Source organism: Lepidochelys olivacea, assembly GCF_965140295.1.
Source record: "Lepidochelys olivacea isolate rLepOli2 genome assembly, chromosome: 3".
NCBI lineage: Eukaryota > Metazoa > Chordata > Testudines > Cheloniidae > Lepidochelys > Lepidochelys olivacea.
Genome location: NC_140413.1, coordinates 91,423,707 through 91,446,607, shown reverse-complemented (window position 1 = coordinate 91,446,607; position 22,901 = coordinate 91,423,707). Strand labels below are relative to the sequence as shown.

At 42.3% G+C, this 22,901-nt stretch overlaps 1 protein-coding gene across 1 annotated transcript in view; it reads right to left on the bottom strand.

Moving 5' to 3' along the window:
- Window positions 1-22,901, bottom strand: part of SLC35F1 (solute carrier family 35 member F1) — a 387,569-nt gene that overhangs the window by 147,807 nt on the left and 216,861 nt on the right. Inside the window, exon 2 of the mRNA XM_084623343.1 lies at window positions 9,627-9,802. Within this exon, the coding sequence (XP_084479469.1) occupies window positions 9,627-9,802 (176 nt within the window). The remainder of the gene's footprint in view (window positions 1-9,626; window positions 9,803-22,901) is intronic.

Here is a 22,901-nt window from a genome sequence, read left to right as displayed (position 1 = left end):
TTCAATTGAAAATACAGGGAAAATTTAAGCAGCCACAATGTAATTATCCAAATTGGATTGGATAGGAAACTGGATCTATTATTACTTTTGTTTAGATTGCAAAAGTGCTTACAGCATTCCAAACAGACAAAGACAGTTCTTGTACCCAAAAGAGTATAAACTAAATGACAACTCTTACTCCTGGCAAAAAGATCCATGGAACTTTAAACTATAAATTGTCAGGAATCAGAATTGCAGTTTTATTTCTCATCCACTAACTGAATTTTATCTGAATAAGATCAGGGATCTTCAACTTATAGCCAAAGAGACTCATAGAATCACAGAATATTAGAGTTGGAAGAGACCTCAGGAGGTCATCTAGTCCAATCCCCTGCTCAAAGCAGGACCAACACCAACTAAATCATCCCAGCCAAGGCTTTGTCAAGCCGGGCCTTAAATACCTCTAAGGGCGGAGATTCCACCACATCCCGAGGTAAACCATTCCAGTGCTTCACCACCCTCCTAGTGAAATCGTGTTTCTTAATATCCAACCTAGACCTCCCCCACTGCAACTTGAGACCATTGCTTCTTGTTCTGTCATCTGCCACCACTGAGAACAGCTTAGCTCCATCCTCTTTGGAACCTCCCTTCAGGTAGTTGAAGGCTGCTATCAAATCTCCTCACTCTTTTCTTCTGCAGACTAAATAACCCCAGTTCCCTCCGCCTCTCCTTGTAAGTCATGTGCCCCAGCCCCCTAATAATTTTCATTGCCTTCCACTGGACTCTCTCCAATTTGTCCACATCCTTTCTCTAGTGGGGGGATCAAAACTGGACGCAATACTCCAGGTGTGGCCTCACCAGTGCCTAACAGAGGGGAATAATCACTTCCCTCGATCTGCTGGCAATGCGCCTGCTAATACAGCTCAATATGCCAGAAGCCTTCTTGGCAACGAGAGCACACTGCTGACTCATATCCAGCTTCTCCTCCACTATAATCCCCAGGTCCTTTTCCACAGAACTGCTGCTTAGCCAGTCAGTCCCCAATCTGTAGCAGTGCATGGGATTCTTCCTTCCTAAGTGCAGGACTCTGCACTTGTCCTTGTTGAACCTCATCAGATTTCTTTTGGCCCAATCCTCCCATTTTCTGGGTCACTCTGGACTCTATCCCTACCCTCCAGCATATCTATCTCTCCCCACATCTTAGTGTCATCTGTGAACTTGCTGAGGGTGCAATTCATCCCATCATCCAGATCATTGATAAAGATGTTGAACAAAACCGGCCGCAGACTGCCAACTGGCATACTGAATAAATGTATCCCATACAATTTGGCATTCATGGTTGAAAGACTAGTGAAGTTACTGGAAGTGCACTATCCACTGATAGCTACAAAGTAACACACAGTAGGGGCAACATGAAATATTGTTATGAGAATTCCAAATGCTAAAATGCCATTTTGGTGCTGATCCCAAGTGGTAATGCATGCATTGGCTGTTTATTTTTCAAAATACAGGGTTAGGCTGTGATTTTAAGCACCTAGTCTTGCGTTGGGGTAGTTGGAAGGGACTCTCTGCAGTGGGAGCTCCAGAAAGAATCCCGGGCCTCGAGGGCAGTGCTTGCTTCTGTGGGAGCTCTGCTAACCTTTAGGATGTCTGTTGGCCTGTGTGAGGTCTGGGTCATGGCCCCAAGCTCACCCTGCCCCCACAGGGAGGTCAATACTGCTGCTCTCACAAGTAGAGTTGTTTGGAGGACCAAAACTCCATTTTGTAATAACTGTTGAGGTTTTTGCAAAAAGAAAAGGAGTACTTGTGGCACCTTAGAGACTAACCAATTTATTTGAGCATAAGCTTTCGTGAGCTATAGCTCACTTCATCGGATGTGGAAAATACAGAAGATGTTTTTATACACACAAACCATGAAAAAATGGGTGTTTATCACTACAAAAGGTTTTCTCTCCCCCCACCCTACTCTCCTGCTGGTAATAGCTTATCTAAAGTGATCACTCTCCTTACAATGTGTATGATAATCAAGGTGGGCCATTTCCAGCACAAATCCAGGTTCCCCCCGCCCCCCAACAAACCCACTCTCCTGTTTTGTAATTTGTTTGCATTCTGCACTGGAATCAAATCAAAACCTTTTGAATATTTTGTGCAAAACCAACGTGCATTGAAACATTTGTTTCCAAACTGAAAACCAGACTTCTTCAACTTGGATCTCTCACTCTTTCCCATCAGAAGTGACTAGAAAGTCCTGGATATGCCTCCACAAAATGTTTTGGCTTTGACAAAAACAGCCTATTTAGACAAAACCACATTCTATTGATAATGTTCCTGCATGTCCCAGCCACATTATTATGTGTGACCCAAACACAGAGGTGCCAACTGTGGGGAAAGCTCCTTGGATGTCTAGTAGGGTAGCCTATGCAATCCAAGCTATAGGATCTGGCCCTTAAGAAATTAAAAGATAAATGCAGTTTTACTACTAGAATAAAATTGACCAATAGAAGACATAGTTGTTTTGACTGCTCACCAAAGGGCAGATGTACAGTACAGTGAAATAGAGCAACTCCTGTAAAGGTTGTCTTTTCATTCAAACACACTGTAGAAGAACCCATATGAGTAGCAGGTAAATTAGGAATACACATATTAAGACACTGAGGTTATAGGTCAAATCCAAGAAGGAAATCGATATAAAATAAACCTTCCAATAACATGTGGCATGACTTCAGCTGCTAACAGTCTCACAGGAGGCTAAAACTCATCTTCCATGGCACAGGTCAAATCTGGTTATATGCAAAATCTAAGACATTACAGTGCCTCTAGGAAGAATTATATTTCCATTGATGTTTGGCATGACCTCATCACTTAGCGCTGTTAAGAAGGAGGATTCATCCAGCTTTATGTACATTCAGACAACCCCTCTGAATCAGCAAGTTATTGCCCTGATTTTTCCTATGCATGCTAGGCAGGACATACTGAGCAAGTTGTCTTATTTAAATCATCACAGAGTAAGGCGCTACTCAGTATGAGTAAAGGCAGAATCTGGGCCCCTGAGATTGATTTTTTTCCCTTCTGTTCAAAATAGATACCTACTATTCTCTCATCCCTTAATTATTTTACAGTGTTAGTATATGTGTTATATTCACTTTTAACATACTTGGTGGCTTTTAGAAAGGATTCATTTTTGCCTACAAGCTGCTGATGCCTCCACCACAATGTTGACTGCTGACAATTAACACCTCTTGGGCCACTATGCACAGTTTCCCATTTATTGCTTTTTCAGGTGCTAAAGCTGATCTCCCCAGGTTTCTTTTTCATCGCTCCACTTCACTAACAGAAGGATGATTACGTCTCTCTCTTGTCCTCATTGTGTAGTCACCTCGAACACAAATGAGTATCCACAAGTGTCATGACAGGATCCCTCTAAGCAGATTCCTTTGCAGATTAGGGGGCAGAGCTGTGATAAGATGAGGTACAATCCTTTTCCTCGACACAGAGGACAAAAAATAGGTTTTGGCACAACAGTGAACAAAATAAAAATGGGCATGACAGCAAGTTATCCAGGAAGGAAGTGCTACATGCTGTAGATTTCATTAATATTTATCACAGTTTTGGAAAAATCAGTTAGATTATACATAATGATATTCAGTCATTTTATGATATTGCATTAACAACATTTATTGTTATAACATTGATTTAGCTACATGCACACAAAGAAATTGAAAGGAAAAATTTAGAACTTAATACTTCAATACTGGTACTTCAGTAAGGGTATGCTAATGTTAGCTGTAGTGTGTGTGCATTCTAAATAACTAATAAGCTTAAAGTTGGTCTCTTGTGGAAAATGGAAGGCTGACTTGTATGATTTTGTGAAAAAAAGATTCCTAAGCTAACAAAAAATCCCCCAAACAAAATAATTGAGATAGTCAAGAATTTTCCCATCAGAATGTCATTCTGATGGAAAATACAGCCTCTTCAGAATTGAAATTTTGCATAGGAAACTCTTGATTTTACTGAAAATATTTGATTTTCCTGATAGAAAAATCAAAATGAAATATTTCATTTTGGGACACTGATCCAAATCAGAATATTTCATTTTGTCAAACTGATCCAAATTATTTTGTTTCAAAGCATTGCAACAAAAAAATAAACTGCCTTTCCATATCACGGTGTTGCCTTATAGGAGTTGTAGCCACGCGTCTATTCACATAGTCAAAATTAAACAGATGCTTAAAGTGCTTTGCTGGACTGGGGCCTGAGTATTCAGCATTTTGTAGGATTAGGCCCTATCAAGGTTCCTTCCCCAATCTGAACTCTAGGGTACAGATGTGGGGACCTGCATGAAAGACCCCCTAAGCTTATTTCTACCAGTTTAGGTTAAAAACTTCCCCAAGGTACAAATTTTGCCCTGTCCTTGAACCCTATGCTGCCACCACCAAGCATTTTAAACAAAGAACAGGGAAAGAGCCCACTTGGAGATGTCTTCCCCCAAAATATTCCCCCAAGCCCTACACCCCCTTTCCTGGGGAAGGCTTGATAAGAATCCTCAAGAATTTGTACAGGTGAACACAGACCCAAACCCTTGGATCTTAAGAACAATGAAAAATCAATCAGGTTCTTAAAAGAAGAATTTTAATTAAAGAAAAGGTAAAAGACTGTAAAATCAGGATGGTAAATACCTTACAGGGTAATCAGATTCCCTGTAAATACCTTACAGGTAATCTGGAGTACTGTGTCCAGTTTTGGGCCCCACACTATAAGAAGGATGTGGAAAAATTGGAAAGAGTCCAGCGGAGGGCAACAAAAATGATTAGGGGACTGGAACACATGACTTATGAGGAGAGGCTGAGGGAACTGGGATTGTTTCGTCTGCGGAAGAAAAGAATGAGGGAGGATTTGATAGCTGCTTTCAACTACCTGAAAGGGGGTTCCAAAGAGGATGGCTCTAGACTGTTCTCAGTGATAGCTGATGACAGAACAAGGAGTAATGGTCTCAAGTTGCAGTGGGGGAGGTTTAGGTTGGATATTAGGAAAATCTTTTTCACTAGGAGGGTGGTGAAACACTGGAATGCGTTACTTAGGGAGGTGGTGGAATCTCCTTCCTTAGATATTTTTAAGGTCAGGCTTGACAAGGCCCTGGCTGGGATGATTTAGCTGGGGATTGGTCCTGCTTTGAGCAGAGGGTTGGACTAGATGACCTCCTGAGGTCCCTTCCAACCCTGATATTCTATGACTCAAAACATAGAGAATCCCTCTAGGCAAAACCTTAAGTTATAAAAAGACACAAAAACAGGAATACACATTCCCTCCAGCACAGCTTATTTTACAAGCCATTAAACAAAAGAAAATCTAATGCATTTTTTAGCTAGATTACTTACTAACTTTACAGGAGTTGGAAGGCTTGCATTCCTGATCTGTTCCCAGCAAAAGCATTGCACAGACAGCCCAAACCCTTTGTTGTCCCCCGCTCCAGATTTGAAAGAATCTTGTCGCCTCATTGGCCATTTTGGGTCAGGTGCCAGCAGCGTTACCTTAGCTTCTTAACCTTTTACAGGTGAAAGGATTTTGCCTCTGGCCAGGATGGATTTTATAGCACTGTATACGGAAAGGCGGTTACCCTTTCCTTTATATTTATGACAGGCCCATAAGAAGTTTTAAGAATAGATAGGGAATTCCTTGGTTGGGAGGATCTCCAAGCCTCAGCAGCCATACGCAGTTGTGGAAAGAACAGTCTCAGACAGATTATACTTTAAGCAAATTTGAAATACTGCATTTGGTACCCAGATATTAAGGTGTTGGACATCCTATAAAAACCTAAGACTGACAGATAGCTAGATCCTTAAACATGTCCAGAAGGAGAGTGGAGGAGCTCATGCCTTTTCCTTCTACAGGAAATCAGTATTTTTCCTCTTTCTAGATCGATGCAGATATCTAGCATGCTAGAAAGCACAATTCTAACTGTTCATGCTAACTGCTGTTGTGAAAATGTAGGGCCATAGAGCATGAGGCCACATTTATGGTGTTGTTTTACTATGTAGTAGCAGGGACAGATTTTCAGCTGGAATAAGTTGGTGTAGCTCCATTGTCTTCAATATAGCTATGCTGATTTACACAAGGTGAGGATCTAGCCCTGAGTATTTTACACAAAGTTAAAATAAGCAATACAGTGGAGCTATTTATTGTGGCTAAAATAGCCGTGCCACTCTAAGAGGTAAGAGGGAACAGGAAGGCTGATCTGGAAAGATGGGGGTGGGTGGAGGGAAGGAAGTGAACACAGGTGCTAGCAAGACTGGAGATAGAAGTGGGCTATTCAATATGGCAGGGGGGAATTTTCCCCTTTACTGGAAAGATGGTGGACAGTCAGAGAAGGCCAGTCCACAGGGGATTCAGGACAAATCTAGATTTGGAAGAGTTCAGTAAAGAAAGGGGAGTCCCACGCAGGGAAGTTAAGGATGCCCCCAAAGAAGTTACTGGAAGCAAGTGTTGCAGTTCCTCAGTGAAATTCTGTTTAGTTTCTCAAGTGAATGCCTCTATATATGCCTATATATTCCTCCCAATCCATTCAGAAAGCAAAAAAAAAAAAAAAAAAAAATAGGGATGACGTTATTTTTGACTTTTACAAATGTTTTCATGGTTTGTTTTCTGAAAGAGAAAGATGGGGTCATTTAAGAAATCTTAAATTTTGCATATGAAATAGAAGAAGCTAAGCTAGAAAGAAGTTTTCTGATATGCCCGGCACTTGGAGTTGAATCAGTCTGTACAAAATTAATACAATTACTATGTGGTTTTCATCTGTTAATGATGCCAAACAATTAGAGCTGCTAGAAAAACTGTTCTAGTCTAACACACAAATAAAGAATTGAAATAAATACACAAGCAAAAAACCCAATGTGGGGATTGTTAGGAGCAAAGCCATATTTAGGCCTGACAGAAGCCTGCTGTGGATTTTAAGAGTCTGTTCTGATAATGTTTAACAGCATAAGTATAAGTAGAACTATGTATGTGTAAGAAATTCCAGAGTATGTGAGAAGAAAAGAAACTAACTGAAAAAAGACTGGATTGAACTAACACTATATCTGTACTGGTCAGGAAGGAGAATTAACATGGGAATGAGAAACTAATTCATATGTCTAAAAAAAGATAACAAAAACTTATTTCAGCTTGTGTAACAAAGGGAGGTTGAAGCTGTACTGTCCAGTGCGGAAGGTGACTGTGATGAGTTTGTCCTAATGAGCTTCCCACTTGTAAGTAATTGATCACTACTTGCTGAGTGTTTTGCCTTAATAGATATTTATTAGACCCATCTTCTGAGTAAGTGAATCCCAATCCAACAGGGTTTTGTCACATGGCAGTATTAAATGGGCAATAAATGAAATGGCCATGTGCTGCTGTAGTGCTCTGTAGGAATTTTATGGAATGTGCTTGGATTACTGCTCTCCCTTCTTCTCTGTCCATTCCTTGTCCAGGATTTTTCTGGGCATCCTGCCAATTCCAGACATTCCTTCCTGGTAGCCTCTGCTCCAGGCTATTCAGTGGGTGCCCTCCAACTCTTGCCGTCATTTTTCTCTGGACCAACTTTAAATAGCAGCCTAATTTAAACACCTTCCATGACCACTGTCCCTCTGGGTCATGCTACCTCAACACCTATGCCCTCTCGTCTAGAATAATTGTTCATATGGCACCAAGTCCTACCCACTCCCAACTTACTTCATGAAGGCTCTTCCCACTGCCACCAAACACTGCTAAGTGAAGGAAATGAGGATGCATTCAAATCCCACTACATCAGGACTTGCAAGGTTTGGCTTAACTCCCCAGCTCTGCTACAGATTTCCAGTATTACCTTGGGCAAGTAACTTAATCTTTCTGTGCCTCAGTTGCTCATCAGGCAATATTAGCATCCCCATTTTACATTCTCCCAGCCTTTGTCTATCTTGTTTACTCAGCCTGTTAGCCCTGCAGGGCAGGGACAGTCTCCTACTGGATGATCGTTCCGGTCATGGTGCATTAAGTGTTGGTTTGTGTACCAACAGTCTAATCCACAAAGTTAATCCTTCTTTCTTTCATTTTATACTAGATAACTGTCCATCTGTGGATGGGCCAATTACCAAACTTTCATACCTCAGGCAAAACCATACATTTTTGGCACATTATTTTCAAATTGTGTTAGGATCTTCTGGGGAATTATGTTTTACGTATTGCTCTTCATAGAAAGTTTTAAACAGTTTCAAAACTCAGTGTGTGATAGACACGATAATAGTGTTCTAAATCTAAATGTGGAATGGCATCACAGGATATGTCCCAACATAGGGCAACATTTAAAATAAAAAAGATATTACCTCGCCCACCTTATCTCTGCAGTATTTGGTAACATTTTCAAAAACACTTAAGTGCCTTGAGAGACCAAATCTCATTGAAAGTCCTTACTCACTTAGGAGCTTAAGTCCCGAGTTACTTTTGAAAATGAGACTTTTAGGCTATAACAATTCTGTAAACTGTTTGGTAACAGTTGTGCAAGATCTACACTTGCACTTTCCAGAACAACAGTTTAACCACGGTTTTCCAGAGAGCCTTTGACAATGTTTCCCCAAACCAAACTGAACTGGGAAGGCAAAGAAAGGCTGAGCAGCAACTTCCTGGAGAGAATTCCTAAGGATTGACATTCTCAGAGATGAGCATTCACCCGTTCTGAACATTTTTAATAGATACCAAGTTTTAGAACACTCCAAAACTTTCCAACTTGCAATCTAGACCTAAATGAAGTGTAGGAAACAGGAAGAAAGGAGCAGGAAGAATGTTCACATGGAAATAATCAGGCAGAAAGGATACAGATTTTTCTTTCACACAACACTACTGTATTTGTTATTTATTAAATAGTCCTTTCTAATGAAAGTTTTTTTCCCTTTCATCCAGAAAGTATATAATTTTTAATGTGTTGTGGAAAAAAGGATTAGTTGATATACATAGAATAAGAATGTCATTAGATGCTTTTGGAAATTTTACACTTTAGCCATTCAAGAGCCTATGTTCCATTTTTAGGAGCCCAAAGCTCATTTTAAAAAAGGATTTATGAAAATAGATTTGGGCTCCTAAATCATTTAGGTGTTGCAACGCTAAGCATGGCAGTGCCTAAATACCTTTTAAAAGATCTAGGCTTTAGTCGAATTGAATGAAAGGCAATGGAACTTAGGCTCCTGAGTAAGTTAGATGCTTTTAAAAAACAGGATTTGAGTACTTTGGAAAATGTTGTCCACAGTGACTAGATCAGAGGTCCCCAACCTGTGGGGTGCGCCCCCCTAGAAGTGTGTGAAGGAATGTTCAGTGGGGCATGGCTGGGGCCTGGGCCAGCCCCCATGGGGGGGGCAGGGTGGGAGCACCACGCAGCTCCGCTCCTGGCCCTGGCCGCCGGGGCACCAGAGGCTGGCACCAACCCCCCGGGGGGAGGCTCCGCTCCCACCCCCACCTCTGGCCCTACCCTTGGCCCCATTACCCCTGTCTGTGTCCCTCCCTCCCAGAGCTGTGGCCCTGCTCCTGGGCCCGGCTCCAGGGAGCGGGACGGGGCGGTGGGATAAGTAAAAAGTTTGGGGATCCCTGGACTAGATTCTACAAAATCGCTTACAGAAGCTACCTCCCTTCCAAAGAATGGTACTTACCTTGTCTGACAGCTAGTGTAGTGGTGTAGACCAAAAACAGGAGGATGTAATTGAGGAAGCTCTGAAAAACAGGAGTGTTGGCATGGAAATCCTCTGACAAATACTTGCTGGTCAGGCCAATGCCACAGATAAGAAGGGACAAAACCTGGCCAAGAGCCACAGACAGCAAGAGCTCCCTAAAAGAAACAAGAAAAAACACAGACATAAAACACTCAGCCTCTCAGCCATCCAAGAAATTCTTATCCTCCTCCAAGGAGCGTAAATCCAAATGAAAGTATTAAAACATGGGAAGAAACATGATGGCCTTGATCTGTAATGTACCTGGAGGAGTTGTCTAATAAATATTACCATCTCTTTCCTCAGCATTTACTGAAATACTTACCAAACACACTGGCTTTTGTTCATGTATTATAAAAACCTCTTGATTATGGAAGAATAACTGTGAAATTTCATGCACACAACACAAGGGAAAGATTTGGTGGATATGGGCCCATATAGTCTTAAAACTTCCTCGCCCCTTTCCCCAGGTTTGCTTGTGTGTGTCTCAAAGGAAAGGCCCAGGAGTATAATTTCACATTTGCAATACAATGGAAGTGTATAGCTGTCCCAGTATTTAGTATGTGTCTCTCTGTATACACAACCAAATAGAGAAAAAAACCCATTTTATCATGTTTCTAGATCTACATTTTTATAAAATAAAATGTATGAATGTACTGGCTTCCTTCGTTTGTTCTTTCATCTCATTTCCATTTTGCTTTCATTTCTTTCCTTCTATTGTGTATCTTTTCTTCAATCTTTTTCACCTTCTTGTTTCTCTCCTCCACTCTTTACTTTCCTGTGGATTTTTCCTCTTTGAAAAAATTCTTTTCATCACTTCTTTTTCTCCAAAAAACTTCCTTATCTGAACTGGCCTCTTGTTTCAGTTTATCCTTCCATTCCTCATCCCCACCATTTGACTTTTTCTTCCTCCATATTCCTTCTTTCTTCTGCCTCCCCCGCTCCTGTCCTATACTCCGCCCTCTTCCCTCCCCCCTGCCCTGCCATGTTCTCCCTCAGCATCCTCATCAATTTCTCCTTCCTGCCCGTCCAGTCCCGTTTCTTTGTTATCTCTTTGCACCACAGTTCACTTCAACCCAGATAAAGAACATTCAAGTGTTACTTGCTTGTGCTTCCAGCTTTGTTACATGATATTCTACACATGCAACATGGGCATCATTTTTTGAAAAATGTACCCGTGAGACGAGTTTACTGAGACCATACCCAGACACTATTTTGTCCCTACAGCTGTGCTGATGCCAAGTCTATTCCATGTCTGTGTCCTGCTAGGGGTGGGGGTGGGGTAGAAGCAGGGGGGACAGGCAAGGCAGCACGTCAGTGTGGAACACTGTTCATCTGTGATGAAAATCTTTTTGGTACACCACCATTTCCAAATATTAAAAATCTTTCAATGTTGTTTCCCTCTCCCTGCCATATCTCCCTCAGAGTGACTGAATATTTGGCAGCTGTGAAGAGGTAGGCTACAAAGACCCCTTTCTTAGTAACCTCAGGTGTCAGATTTGTTTCCCCCTTTCTCAAGCAATCCTCCTTCTACTGTGTCTTGGTGCCAGTCATGGTATGAAACAACCAAACAGGCCCAGGGAAGCACAAGCTGTTGTGTAGCACCTTCTCCCCCTTTCCCCTGCCCATCTCCCTCTCCCACACCAAAAAAAACCAAGCAATCTGACAGAGAGAGAACAACCTTCACTGTGCTAGATCCTGCACTCTTCAGGAAGTTTTTGGATTGGTGGAATCTAAGATCATGTGACATTGCACTCCATATGCTTTATGAAAATATGCTTATGAATGTGAGTATGATGTAACTGGAATATGCTTTATGCAAAAGGTGTCTTGTAAGGTATCATTACAAAGCTTACAATCTACTGAGTGTGTTCATCTTATTTGTTTGTATTTATTATTTCTATGTCTGGAGTTAGGAAAATAAGATATAAATTTGTATCACTGATGTAAACATATTAAGTGGAGGCCATGAAGGGTGTTTCAGAAACAATCAGTTATAAATGGCCTTAGTTACTTGAAAGCCTTCCTGTGTATGTGTGGGCCAGCCCATCGGGAATAGAGACTTGGGTCTTACAGTGATATGTGACCATGTCACCTGATAATGAAATCCATCTTAAATCTGGTACTTTTCCATTTAGAAGGAGGGATGGGGACCCAAAGAGACAAAGGATTCCCACCTTGTGCCAAAGCTATAAAAGGGGGTGGAGCAGGACAAAGGAGGCTGTCAGTCATGAGAAAACCCCTTCTTTCCACCTAAGATGTGAGTATGATGCTGGAACTAACAAGGACTATACCAGGGGAAAGAATAGGACCCAGATTAGGAAGAATTCTAGTCTGTAAAAGAAGCTTATTGGAACATCTCTGAGAGTGAGCTATTACCTGTAATCAGTTTCTTAATGTATATGGGGAAAGCAGTGGATGTGATCTATCATGACTTTAGCAAAGCTTTTGATATGGTCTCCCACTGTATTCATGCCAGCAAGTTAAAGAAGCATGAACTGGATGAATGGACTATATGGTGCACAGAAAGTTGGCTAGATTGTCGGGCTCAACGGGTAGTGATCAACGGCTCGATGTCTAGATGGCAGACGGTATCAAGCGGAGTACCCCAGGGGTCGGTCCTGGGGCTGGTTTTGTTCAACATCATTATCAATGATCTGGATGATGGGATGAATTGCACTCTCAGCAAGTTCGCAGATGACACTAAGATGGGGGGAGAGGTAGATAAACGGGAGGGTAGGGATAGGGTCCAGAGTGACCAAGACAAATTGGAGGATTGGGCCAAAAGAAATCTGATGAGGTTCAACAAGGACAAGTGCAGAGTCCTGCACTTAGGAAGGAAGAATCCCATGCACCGCTACAGATTGGGGACTGACTGGCTAAGCAGCAGTTCTGCAGAAAAGGATGTGGGGATTACAGTGAACGAGAAGCTGGATATGAGTCAGCTAGCGTGTGCCCTCATTGCCAAGAAGGCCACCAGCATATTGGGCTATATTAATAGGAGCATGCCAGCAGATCGAGAGAAGTGATTATTCCCTTCTATTTGGTACTGGTAAGGCCACACCTGGAGTATTGTGTCCAGTTTTGGTCCCACCACTACAGAAGGGATGTCGACAAATTGGAGAAAGTCCAGCAGAGGGCAGTGAAAATGATTAGAGGGCTGGGGCACAAGACTTACAAGGAGAGGCGGAGGGAACTGTGGTTATTTATTCTGCAGAAGAGAAGAGTGAGGGGGGATTTGATAGCAGCCTTCAACTACCTGAAGGGGGGTTCCAAAAAGGATGGGGCTAAGCTGTTCTCAGTGGTGGTAGCTGACAGAACAAGAAGCAATGGTCTCAAGCTGCAGTGAGAGAGGTCTAGGTTGGATATTAGGAAACACTATTTCACTAGGAGGGTGGTGAAGCACTGGAATGGTTTACCTAGAGAGGTGGTAGAATCTCCATCCTTACAGGTTTTTAAGGCCTGGCTTGACAAAGCCCTGGTTGGGATGATTTAGTTTAGGGGTGGCCAACCTGAGCCTGAGAAGGAGCCAGAATTTACCAATCTACATTGCCAAAGAGCCACAGTAATACGTCAGCAGCCCCCCATCTGCTATGCCCCCCCCACTCCCAGCACCTCCCGCCCACCGGCAGCCACCGATCTGCGACTCCGCCTCCTTCCCCGCACCTCCTGATCAGCTGTTTTGTGGCGTGCAGGAGGCTCTGGGGGGGGAAGGGGAGAGGAATGAGGGCATGGCAGGCTGAGGGGATGGGGCAGAGAGGGGTGGAGTGGAGAGGGGCAGCAGGGCCTGTGGTAGAGCCAGGGGTTGAGCAGTGAGCAGCCCCCGGCACATTGGAAAGTTGGCACCTGTAGCTCCAGCCCCGGAGTCGGTGCCTAGACAAGGAGCCGCATATTGACTTCTGAAGAGCCGCATGTGGCTCCGGAGCCACAGGTTGGCCACCCCTAATTTAGCTGATGTTGGTCAGGGGATTGGTCTAGATGACCTCCTGAGGTCTCTTCCAACCTTAAAATTCTATGATTCTAGGCTTAGACTTGCGTGTTTTGTTTTATTTTGCTTTGTGACTTACTTTGTTCTGTTATTATTTGAAACCATTTAAATCCTACTTTTATACTTAATAAAATCACTTCTGTTTATTAATAAACCCAGAATAAGTGATTAATGCCTGGGGGGAGCAAACAGCTGTGCATACCTCTCTATCACTGTTATAGAGGGTGGGCAATTTATGAGTTTACCCTGTATAAGCCTTATACATAGTAAAACGGATGTATTTGGGGTTTGGATCCCATTGGGAACTGGGTGTCTGGATGCTAGAGAGGTAACCTGCTGAGCTGTTTTTGGTTAAAGTCTGTAGCTTTGGGGGCGTGGCCCAGACCCTGAGTCTGTGTTGCAGCAGGCTAACATGTCTCGCTCAACAAGGCAGGGTTCTGGAGTCCCAAGCTGGCAGGGAAAACGGGCTCAGAGGTAATTTCAGCACATCAGATGGCAGTCCCAAGGGGGTCTCTGTGACTGGACCCATCACACATATAACCACTCCTTCCACCCTTACACCTTTCACTCAGATACAAAACACGCCTCTGTGAAATAAAGACATCAACTGGGATGGTGTCACAGGATGGCTGGGCCTTGTAATTAAAAACAGATCCAGCTCCCCTGTTATAGAGCAGGTGCTCACAGTCGAGCCAGTTAAGGGGACAGGGCTGCACCTGGGCTATAGCAGTCAGAGGGAGCACACTGAACACAGATCTACAAGGAACTGTGCAGTAAAGATGCAGGAAGAGAGGGTCTCTGAATAAGGGACTGGGGGTGGTTAAGAAGACCCAGATGGAAGGTGTGTTTATCCTTTGGAGAAGGCAGGCCGGGCTTTGGACATTCTCCAGCTGCTTAGACAACAGAAAGAGACAGTGCTTTGGGGGCTTTGCCCAGTTTAAGACTGGGTTGAAGATTTTTTTAAAATTATTATTAATACAAAACTCCACACCCAAGAAGGGCTGTGAGTGGATGAGCAAAACTGCAGGCAGTTCTATTTAAGGAGCCCTGAAGAAGGGAAAACTAAGGCAGACACTGTAGCGGCACTCCTGGCCACGAGAGGGTGCTTGGGCAGTGGCCACCATGTTAAAGATGCCAACAGAAGAGACTAGTATTAGTGCTAAAGAAACCACATATCCATAATCCTTGCCACTGCTGCCCATTGATGAGATACTGTAAATGTGAAGATTCACTGAAATTTAGGCAGATCCATCTCCTAGACACTTGTCGTCCTTTTTTATCCATTTAGATGCTGCTTCAATTACTGTCTTTTCTCTAAAATGGAGGTTCATGCAGCAGCATCCTCTTGTTACTCTATGCTAGGGACCTTTATAGGTGGTGCTTGAATTGCGGAGTTAAATGCATGACATATTTCATATATGGCCATCGGCAAGCATTACATAGATACATAACACATCTACAATAGAACTACTGTGGAGGCAAGTGCCTCAGTTTTTATTCTCTTACTCAGAAAAGTGGACACACTCATTTTATCACTCATGGAAGGAGGTTAGCAATAGTGTTTTTTGCTCCACATGGTGGTCCACTGCTGGACACCACTAATCTTGACAGATCCTTCTTTTATTGAGAGGCATGATGATGTGGCCCTCATGAGTAGTGTGTGCATAAAGTCAGACCTTGGTTCTCTTCCCCTCCAATATATGTCACCTTGGATTGATAGGCTATCCCAAATCTCACATAGAAAGTAACTAGTTAATTTGGCAGGGCTTTATGTCAGAATCATTGCTATCCACAGGATAAGCTTCAGGTCTGCCAACAGTCATTTCTGTCTAAGTAGAAGTGAAATATTTTCCAACAACTGGTTCATTAACATTTCATCCTGCATGATACCAAATTCACAAGTGAGAATTCTTCTCTTAAGACACCTATACAACTGCCTACAGTCCTATTTATAGGATGTCCTCTACTTCTAAATGTAACATTTGGTAACAATATTAATGGCTACTTAGTAGTTCTGCTGATTTTTTCAGTGCAATTGCATATTCTGTGTTGGTCTTTGTAGCTACAGATGGGTCAGTGTTCAGTTAATTCTTTGTCCTCAGCCCTTCGGTGATGCAGTAGAATAGCTTTTCATCTCTAAGTATTCAACTCTTGCATTTGCTATTAATGGGGTTGCCTACCCTACAGGATTCCTGGAGTCTTCAGGAATTACAGATTAATCTTTAATTAAAGATTGTCATGTGATGAAATCTCCAGGAATACATCCAGCCAAAATTGGCAACTCTAGCTATTAAACATCCTTAAATCAACTCTTACTATTGCCTCCACAGTATAGCTGGAATTCCCAATGGAGACAGAAAAGCAGTTAAAAGTGCAATAGAATTAGAGAGGGGCAAGAATCAAGACTCCTCCTCTGAAAGTACACAAACTTTCAGAACAGTTTGAATGTGGATCAGAATATTATCTCTAAACAGAATTCAACTTTTGAATATAACCAATGTAAACAAAACCCATGTCCCTAGAGTCACTGAATCCCTTAAAGCACTTTAACAAAAAAGTATCTTATAATTAGTGCTACAGAACAACAGAAAGTTCTTCTCTAACCTAGGAAGTGAATACTAAAATCATATAGCCACACCCTGTTGCAATATATCATGCACTCAGAAACAACATGGTCAAGCCCTACTGTTTTTGCTTCCCTCCCCCTGGCATATTCCATCTCCAAAGTAAGAGTTCTACTGAGTAGGGTGGCTCAAGGGAGAAAGGCTGAAGTCTCTTAGCCTCCTAATTGCCATTGACCCTCTTTATCCTCCAGCTTCCTTTTTTACTTCCCACCTTTCTTGTGTTTGAGTCTTGCTTCTGAGCTTGATCACACAGCTTTCTGACTATACAGTACTGCATGGGTGTGAAGGTGTGGGAAGGTGTCCTATAAGGTCTTTTCCATCTTTCATTTCTATTATTTTCTATTTAGAGCATCAGCTTTTCTGTGCAGGGACTCTCTTCTACAGCAATGAACACAGTGTTAACATTTAACAAAGGATTATGAATGATTAAATGGTCATGCATTTATTGGAAATAGAAAAAATTCATGTAGTCCTTAAATTGCATCAGCATTCAAAATACTGGACTGTACAAACACGACTGAAGGGTTATGGATAGCTAATCTGTCCATGACTTCTATATCCACTTTGTCTTCTTAATTGATAGTGCTGCAAACTCAAGATGGGATTAGAAAATTATATTGTGTGCTTCCTCCATTCAGAACTTGGTTTATGATTTTGTGGATGGCATGTGAGGCAGAACAGAACTCAGTCTGCTCTTTGATAGCTGCTCTGTCTCTGCAGCATAAACATTAATCAATACTTATATTCAATAATATGCAGAAATGGCTCAAACGAACACGGAATGCAGATCTCCTGAGTAGGGAGGTCCATTCTATACAGGGCTGGCTCTAGGCACCAACAAAACAAGCAGGTGCTTGGGGCGGCACATTTCTAGGGGCGGCATTCCAGCGCCGGCCAGGCCACCCCTTGAAATGTGCCCCCGCCGCCCCAGCTCGCCTCCGCCTGCTCCCCTGAGCGCACCACCACCGCTCGGCTTCTCCCCCCTCCCTCCCAGGCTTGCAGCGCGCCAAACAGCTTTGGACAGACTCAGTAACATCTCTTTCAGTTTTAGGGTAATACTTAAACTGTGGAAAACTGGGAAATATTTTTATAAATATCATATGCCCCTCAGTGTGTGTGTGATATTACCCTGCCTTAAAGCATAATTAGATCAATAATTAGATTTGTCAGAAGCTGGGAATGGGTGACAGGAGATGGATCACTTGATGATTACCTGTTCTGTTCACTGGCTCTGAAGGACCTGGCATTGGCCACAGTCGGAAGACAGGATACTGAGCTAGATGGACCCAATATGGCCATTTTTATGTTCTAAAAAGGTTAAAGAAACCAGGCAGAAAAGGTAAAAGCACAGTGACCTAGATAAGGAGTGTCCCCTCAAACACAATAGCCAGCTTTACAGCCATGAGGAGTCCTGGCAACAGGGCTGTTTGCCAAGGCTGAGAATCTGAAGAGATCAAAAGACACTGGTCACTGAAAAGACCTACCCTACAGAAAAGGATGAAGTTGTCTTTGGCTACAGAGTGACACAGAAACACTGACTGTGAATTAGAGGTTTGCAGTGGGGAAGCTGTAACTTGGTCACCAAGAGAAAGGAGTATACAAAGGCTAAGTCATCTCTACCCAGGGGCCTGAAGGAATCACCAAGTGTAAGAAAGCATTATTTATTTATTTTAAATCCATTTCTTGAGGGCTGTGTACTTTTTCGCATATAAATCATACTTTGTTTTGAAGAAGCTGCTTCTGTTCTCCTTCATACTGTTACTGTCCTGAAGGGAACGCATGCAGGTGCCAAGTCCATTGGACCTGCTGTGAAACATGGTTGGCAACTAGGGTGGTGTGACCAAATGTCCAGTTGGATCACAGGGTCCCACTCCAAAGAGAAGTAGAGGCATGGGCCTGCCACTTGAAAGAGGACTGAAAAGTGTCTCTGAAGGGGCAGCCTACCCAGAGATTGTGGCACAACCATTGAAAAGAAATTAGTTCTTTGGATGTGGAAAACCTATCGCTTTCTTCAGAAAAAGCACCACCAAACAAATCCAAGGATTACTTAAATCCGTTCTCTGAGTACTGTGAGTCCTTTTTTAAAGTCTGTGTTTCCTGTGTTTTAACTGCAATATTTTTCTAAGTCCATTTTGATGCTTCCAGCCATACGTACAGAGTATGTCACAAAGAGAATGACTTCTTCTGTTAGCCATCAGTAGTACACGTCCATTAAGCAAGTGCGACTCATTCTAAGATGAAGAAAAGTAGTAGGTTTTGATTGGGGGGCCTCAGTATACAGCGTCAAAGAGAGACTCACTACAAAAATGTTAAAGATGGAAAAGGGGCTTTCGGTGTGTTTCCCCAGTTTCGGAGCCTACTCTTACTATTTGTGTTTTCTGTTTCTCTACCCCTTATCCCATTTACAAGTCATAATAGAGCAAGCCACCATAAGCTCTTTCCCTTTTCCCACTTAGGCAAAGGGGGGCACCTCATTCTCCACTGGTCCACATTAAGACTTTAGAATTCAAAACAATTTGAACATTTTCTACTCTCCTGTTGAATAGCTCACACTGATGATTCTCCTCCAATGATGTTTGGAAGAGGAAAGTTAGGACCTACTTCTTTGATATCTTGTTGCCAGTTGAATTCAGTGCTGTATTATAATCATAACTCCCTCTAGATGCAGCATAAATCCATTTCAATCTAACCAACACTGGCAATTTATTGGTACCAGTTTTACTCAAGGTGTGTCAGCAGTAGCTTGAGTAGTGTGACAGAAAGCCAGAATCACACCCAAGCCATTTAGTGGAGGCAGCTAGCCATAAATACATTGAGTCTGATTTATGGTGTTTTGAAAGAGATACAAGCAAATAATTCTTTATAAACTCTATCCTCATCCCAGGATAATCTCAATATCCTGCCATTCTGAAATTTTAGTACAATTGCAGCTCAGCATCATCTCATCCTCTAAACTCTAAGCACTGCACTACCGTTTGGAAAGCTAAAAAAGCCACACATTGTGTTAGAACTCCCAGAAGAAGATGAAAGCTGTGAGATAATATCAGAATGGCTTATAAAGTAGAATAATTCACAAGGGGCCTGGTTCTGATCTCTCTTACACCAGTGTAAAGGAGTTAATGCTACTAAAGTCAATGGAGTTATGGCAGTGTAAAACCAGTGTGAGAGGAGAAGGCAGTCCAAGCCTGGAACAGGAAGCCATTTTATTCTGCTTAAAACTTCTGTGCTTGCAGTTGGTATGTGCTGGTTTTTTTCTTTGCTACTTTGACATACTGGTGTTTCTATAATTGTTTCCCCCTCTCCCCCCAGTTATCAGTCATGTGGACACTGGAAACCCTAAAGGCAGAAATTCCAGTAACAAACCACTCTAAGGTTAGCTTCTCAGCACCTGGCACGTACACCCTACATGACATATAGCTGTTAGATTTCCTCAGGTTCTTATGCAATTCAAAGTTTCATAACGTTACAGTTTCCCAGTTTATTCTGCTTTGTGTGGCTTGTTTGGCAGAAGAATTTTGCAGCAGTACATTCACGGTGCCAGCCATTGTGTCCTGTAGCTGCGGTACTCCGCAGGCAAGACAATAGATGAACAACCCACATCAGTAACTGGATCCCCAGAGACCACAAGCGACTGCTGGGCAGAACGAAAATGCGCTGGACTGATCTCATGACAAAACTTTGGCCAGAAATGGAAAGAACGTGCTTTCAAAACAAACAAAACAGAATGGTATGGCGTTGGCTTGCATTGGTGAAGGGACGGACAAGGACAAGCCAGACAAAGGTGATACCGTTACAGCATTCAGTTTGAACACCAACTCTTCTCCATAATAGTAAAATGCCTTTTCTGACCCAACATCAAAGTGGGATTACATTCTGAACTGCTTATATGGGCAGCATACAATGCTAGTGATATCAGACCTTTTTTTGCTGAACCAATGACCTACAAAGGTGGCTGAAGGGCAATGTTCTCTCTAATTTTTGACAGGTCGTGTGCGCAAAAAATTTCTTCTGTGCAATTTGTTGTGCTTCGGTGCAAATTTTTGTGTGCGCGGTGTTTCGCTGTGTGTGCGGGGTTGGGGATCTGTGTGCTCGCGCACATGCGCATAGCTTAGAGCGAACAGTGTGAAGGGTTTGAACACTCAACCCTGATTATTTGGTTTGGGAAATGCTTACTTCCATTGGGTTATTGACAATTCTATTTTGAGCACCATCCAGGTCAATTTCCTTGTTAACAGATTCCCCTCTTCTCGTTTTTACTTGGCCCCATTTCATTGCTAGGTCCTCATTGCATCACTTACAACATACCTTAAAGGGTGAAATCTCCTGGTACTTTTAATCTCCAGAGATTGGAAAAGTACCAGTCCCTCAACGTAACTCAATCTGTGTCAGACAGGGTCTGAGCCTGGCAGATTGTCTCCTGACCTGAGTCTTTACCAGGTGAGCAGCAGTCTATATAATAGTTTCATAGTATGGTGTAAGAACAGGCATGGAGGTAGAAATATACTTCAGAGACTGAGTTATTTATCAAAATATTATACGGATGTATTTTGAAAGGAAAGAAGGATCTCATTTGGAGACTGGTTACCGTTAACCCAGATTAAAATTGATGAGGGCTTGTATTTCATTTGAGTGCATGGTTTTATCAAACTACCTTTGAGGGCATTTTAATGTATTAATATAAACAGCAAAAGAAAAGAGATCACTATCTCAAAAATTTTAGTCTGAGTTCATTAGGAATTTCATGTTCCTCTGTGACTATCAGACCAGCTCTATTTGAAATTTTTGAATATGGATGTGGCACCCTAACTTTAGGTACCCATCGTTAATTTTGACTTTTCTGTCACTTTCTATCTCAGGAAGAAAGGGAAAGAAGTATGAACATAAGAATGGCCCTACTGGGTCAGACTAAAGGTCCATCTAGCCCAGTATGCGGTCTTCCAACAGTGGCCAGTGCCAGGTGCCCCAGAGGGAATGAACAGAACAGGTAATCATCAAGTGATCCATCCCCTGTTGCTCATTCCCAGATTCTGGCAAACAGAGGCTAGGGATACTATTCCTGCCCATCCTGGCTAATAGCCATTGATAAAACTATCCTCCATGATTTTATCTAGTTCTTTTTTGAACCCTGTTATGGCCTTCACAACATCCTCTGGCAAGGAGCTCCACGGGTTGACTGTGTGTTGTGTGAAGAAATACTTCCTTTTATTTGTTTTAAACCTGCTGCCTATTAATTTCATTTGCTGACCCCTAGTTCTTGTGTTATGCGAAGTAGTAAACAACACTTCCTTATCTACTTTCTCTACATCAGTCACAATTTTATAGACCTCAATCATATCTCCCCTTAGCCGTCTCTTTTCCAAGCTGAAAAGTCCCAGTCTTATTAATCTCTCCTCATATGGAAGCCGTTCCATACCCCTAACCATTTTTGTTGCCCTTTTCTGTACCTTTTCCTATTCCAAGTATGGTTTGAACCCAAATGTCAACACAAAAATAGGACGCTGCTGCTTCAGTATGGAAAAGCTCTTAGGGACACACCAGGAAAATGGACATCACTACAGTATGTTGCCACATTCACATTACACGTATATACGCGGCACTGAGAAGTTTAATTGATAGGCTGCTTCTAAAACCTTCTTCATGCCAACTAAAGCATCTGGCCGGTTATCTTTGAAAGCTGGGGCTACAGATTTCTAATAATTTTCAGTCTGGCACACAGGAAAGCCTCTCAGCTGTTCTGTTTGATTTGATACTGGCTATACCTAGAGGGAGAGAGACAGAGATTTTGTATGTATTTAGTAAGTGCTTTTCCCTGTGCATTCTCACTTTTACTCCATTCTTATGTGTGCACTACACAGGGAAGAAATCCTGCAAGATGGCACATACAAGCCTCTCAGCCGGCACACCTCTCCCAGCAAGACAAGTTTTAATAGCAGAAATCTTCAGTTAATACATTAAAGCATCTGTATCAGCTTATGATAGTTTACATAAGTGATCACGACTTCCAAAAATAAAACGTTGAAAGCAATGAAGAGCAAGCAGATTTCTGTGCACAAGTGCTGTTAACAGTTAATGGAGTTGGCACCTATACTACATGTATGATATTAATCAACTATTCTCATCATGTTAATTCTCAATGATTACATTAGGCAATGCCCTGTGTAATTGTAACTGTTATAAGATTAACATTTAAAGGCCTCTTTTACTTTTGACAGTGGCACAAATAAACCTTTCAGAGCTGCAGAATCATAGGTAATAGCCATCACTGGACAGTGAAATAGCAAAGCTTGGATCCCACCTAATACCATAAGAATTTTACTCAAATATTTACATAAAACTCAATGAGTAAAGTTCACCCCTGTGGAGAAGGTCAATACAAGGCCTCTCCATCACTTAAATCTTACTGAATCCTTATTTTGAGGTCTTAAGTGGAATTTAAGTGGTACCTAGGCTTTATGCCGGTCCCCTGCACAGGGGTGAAATTCACTCACTAAGTATTACTGACCACTTGCAACTCCCTCTGACTTCAGTGATGCAAGTGGTCAGCAGCATTCTTTAGGGTTTTGAAAAATTAAACATCAACTTATTAATACTCATAACTGGGCAACA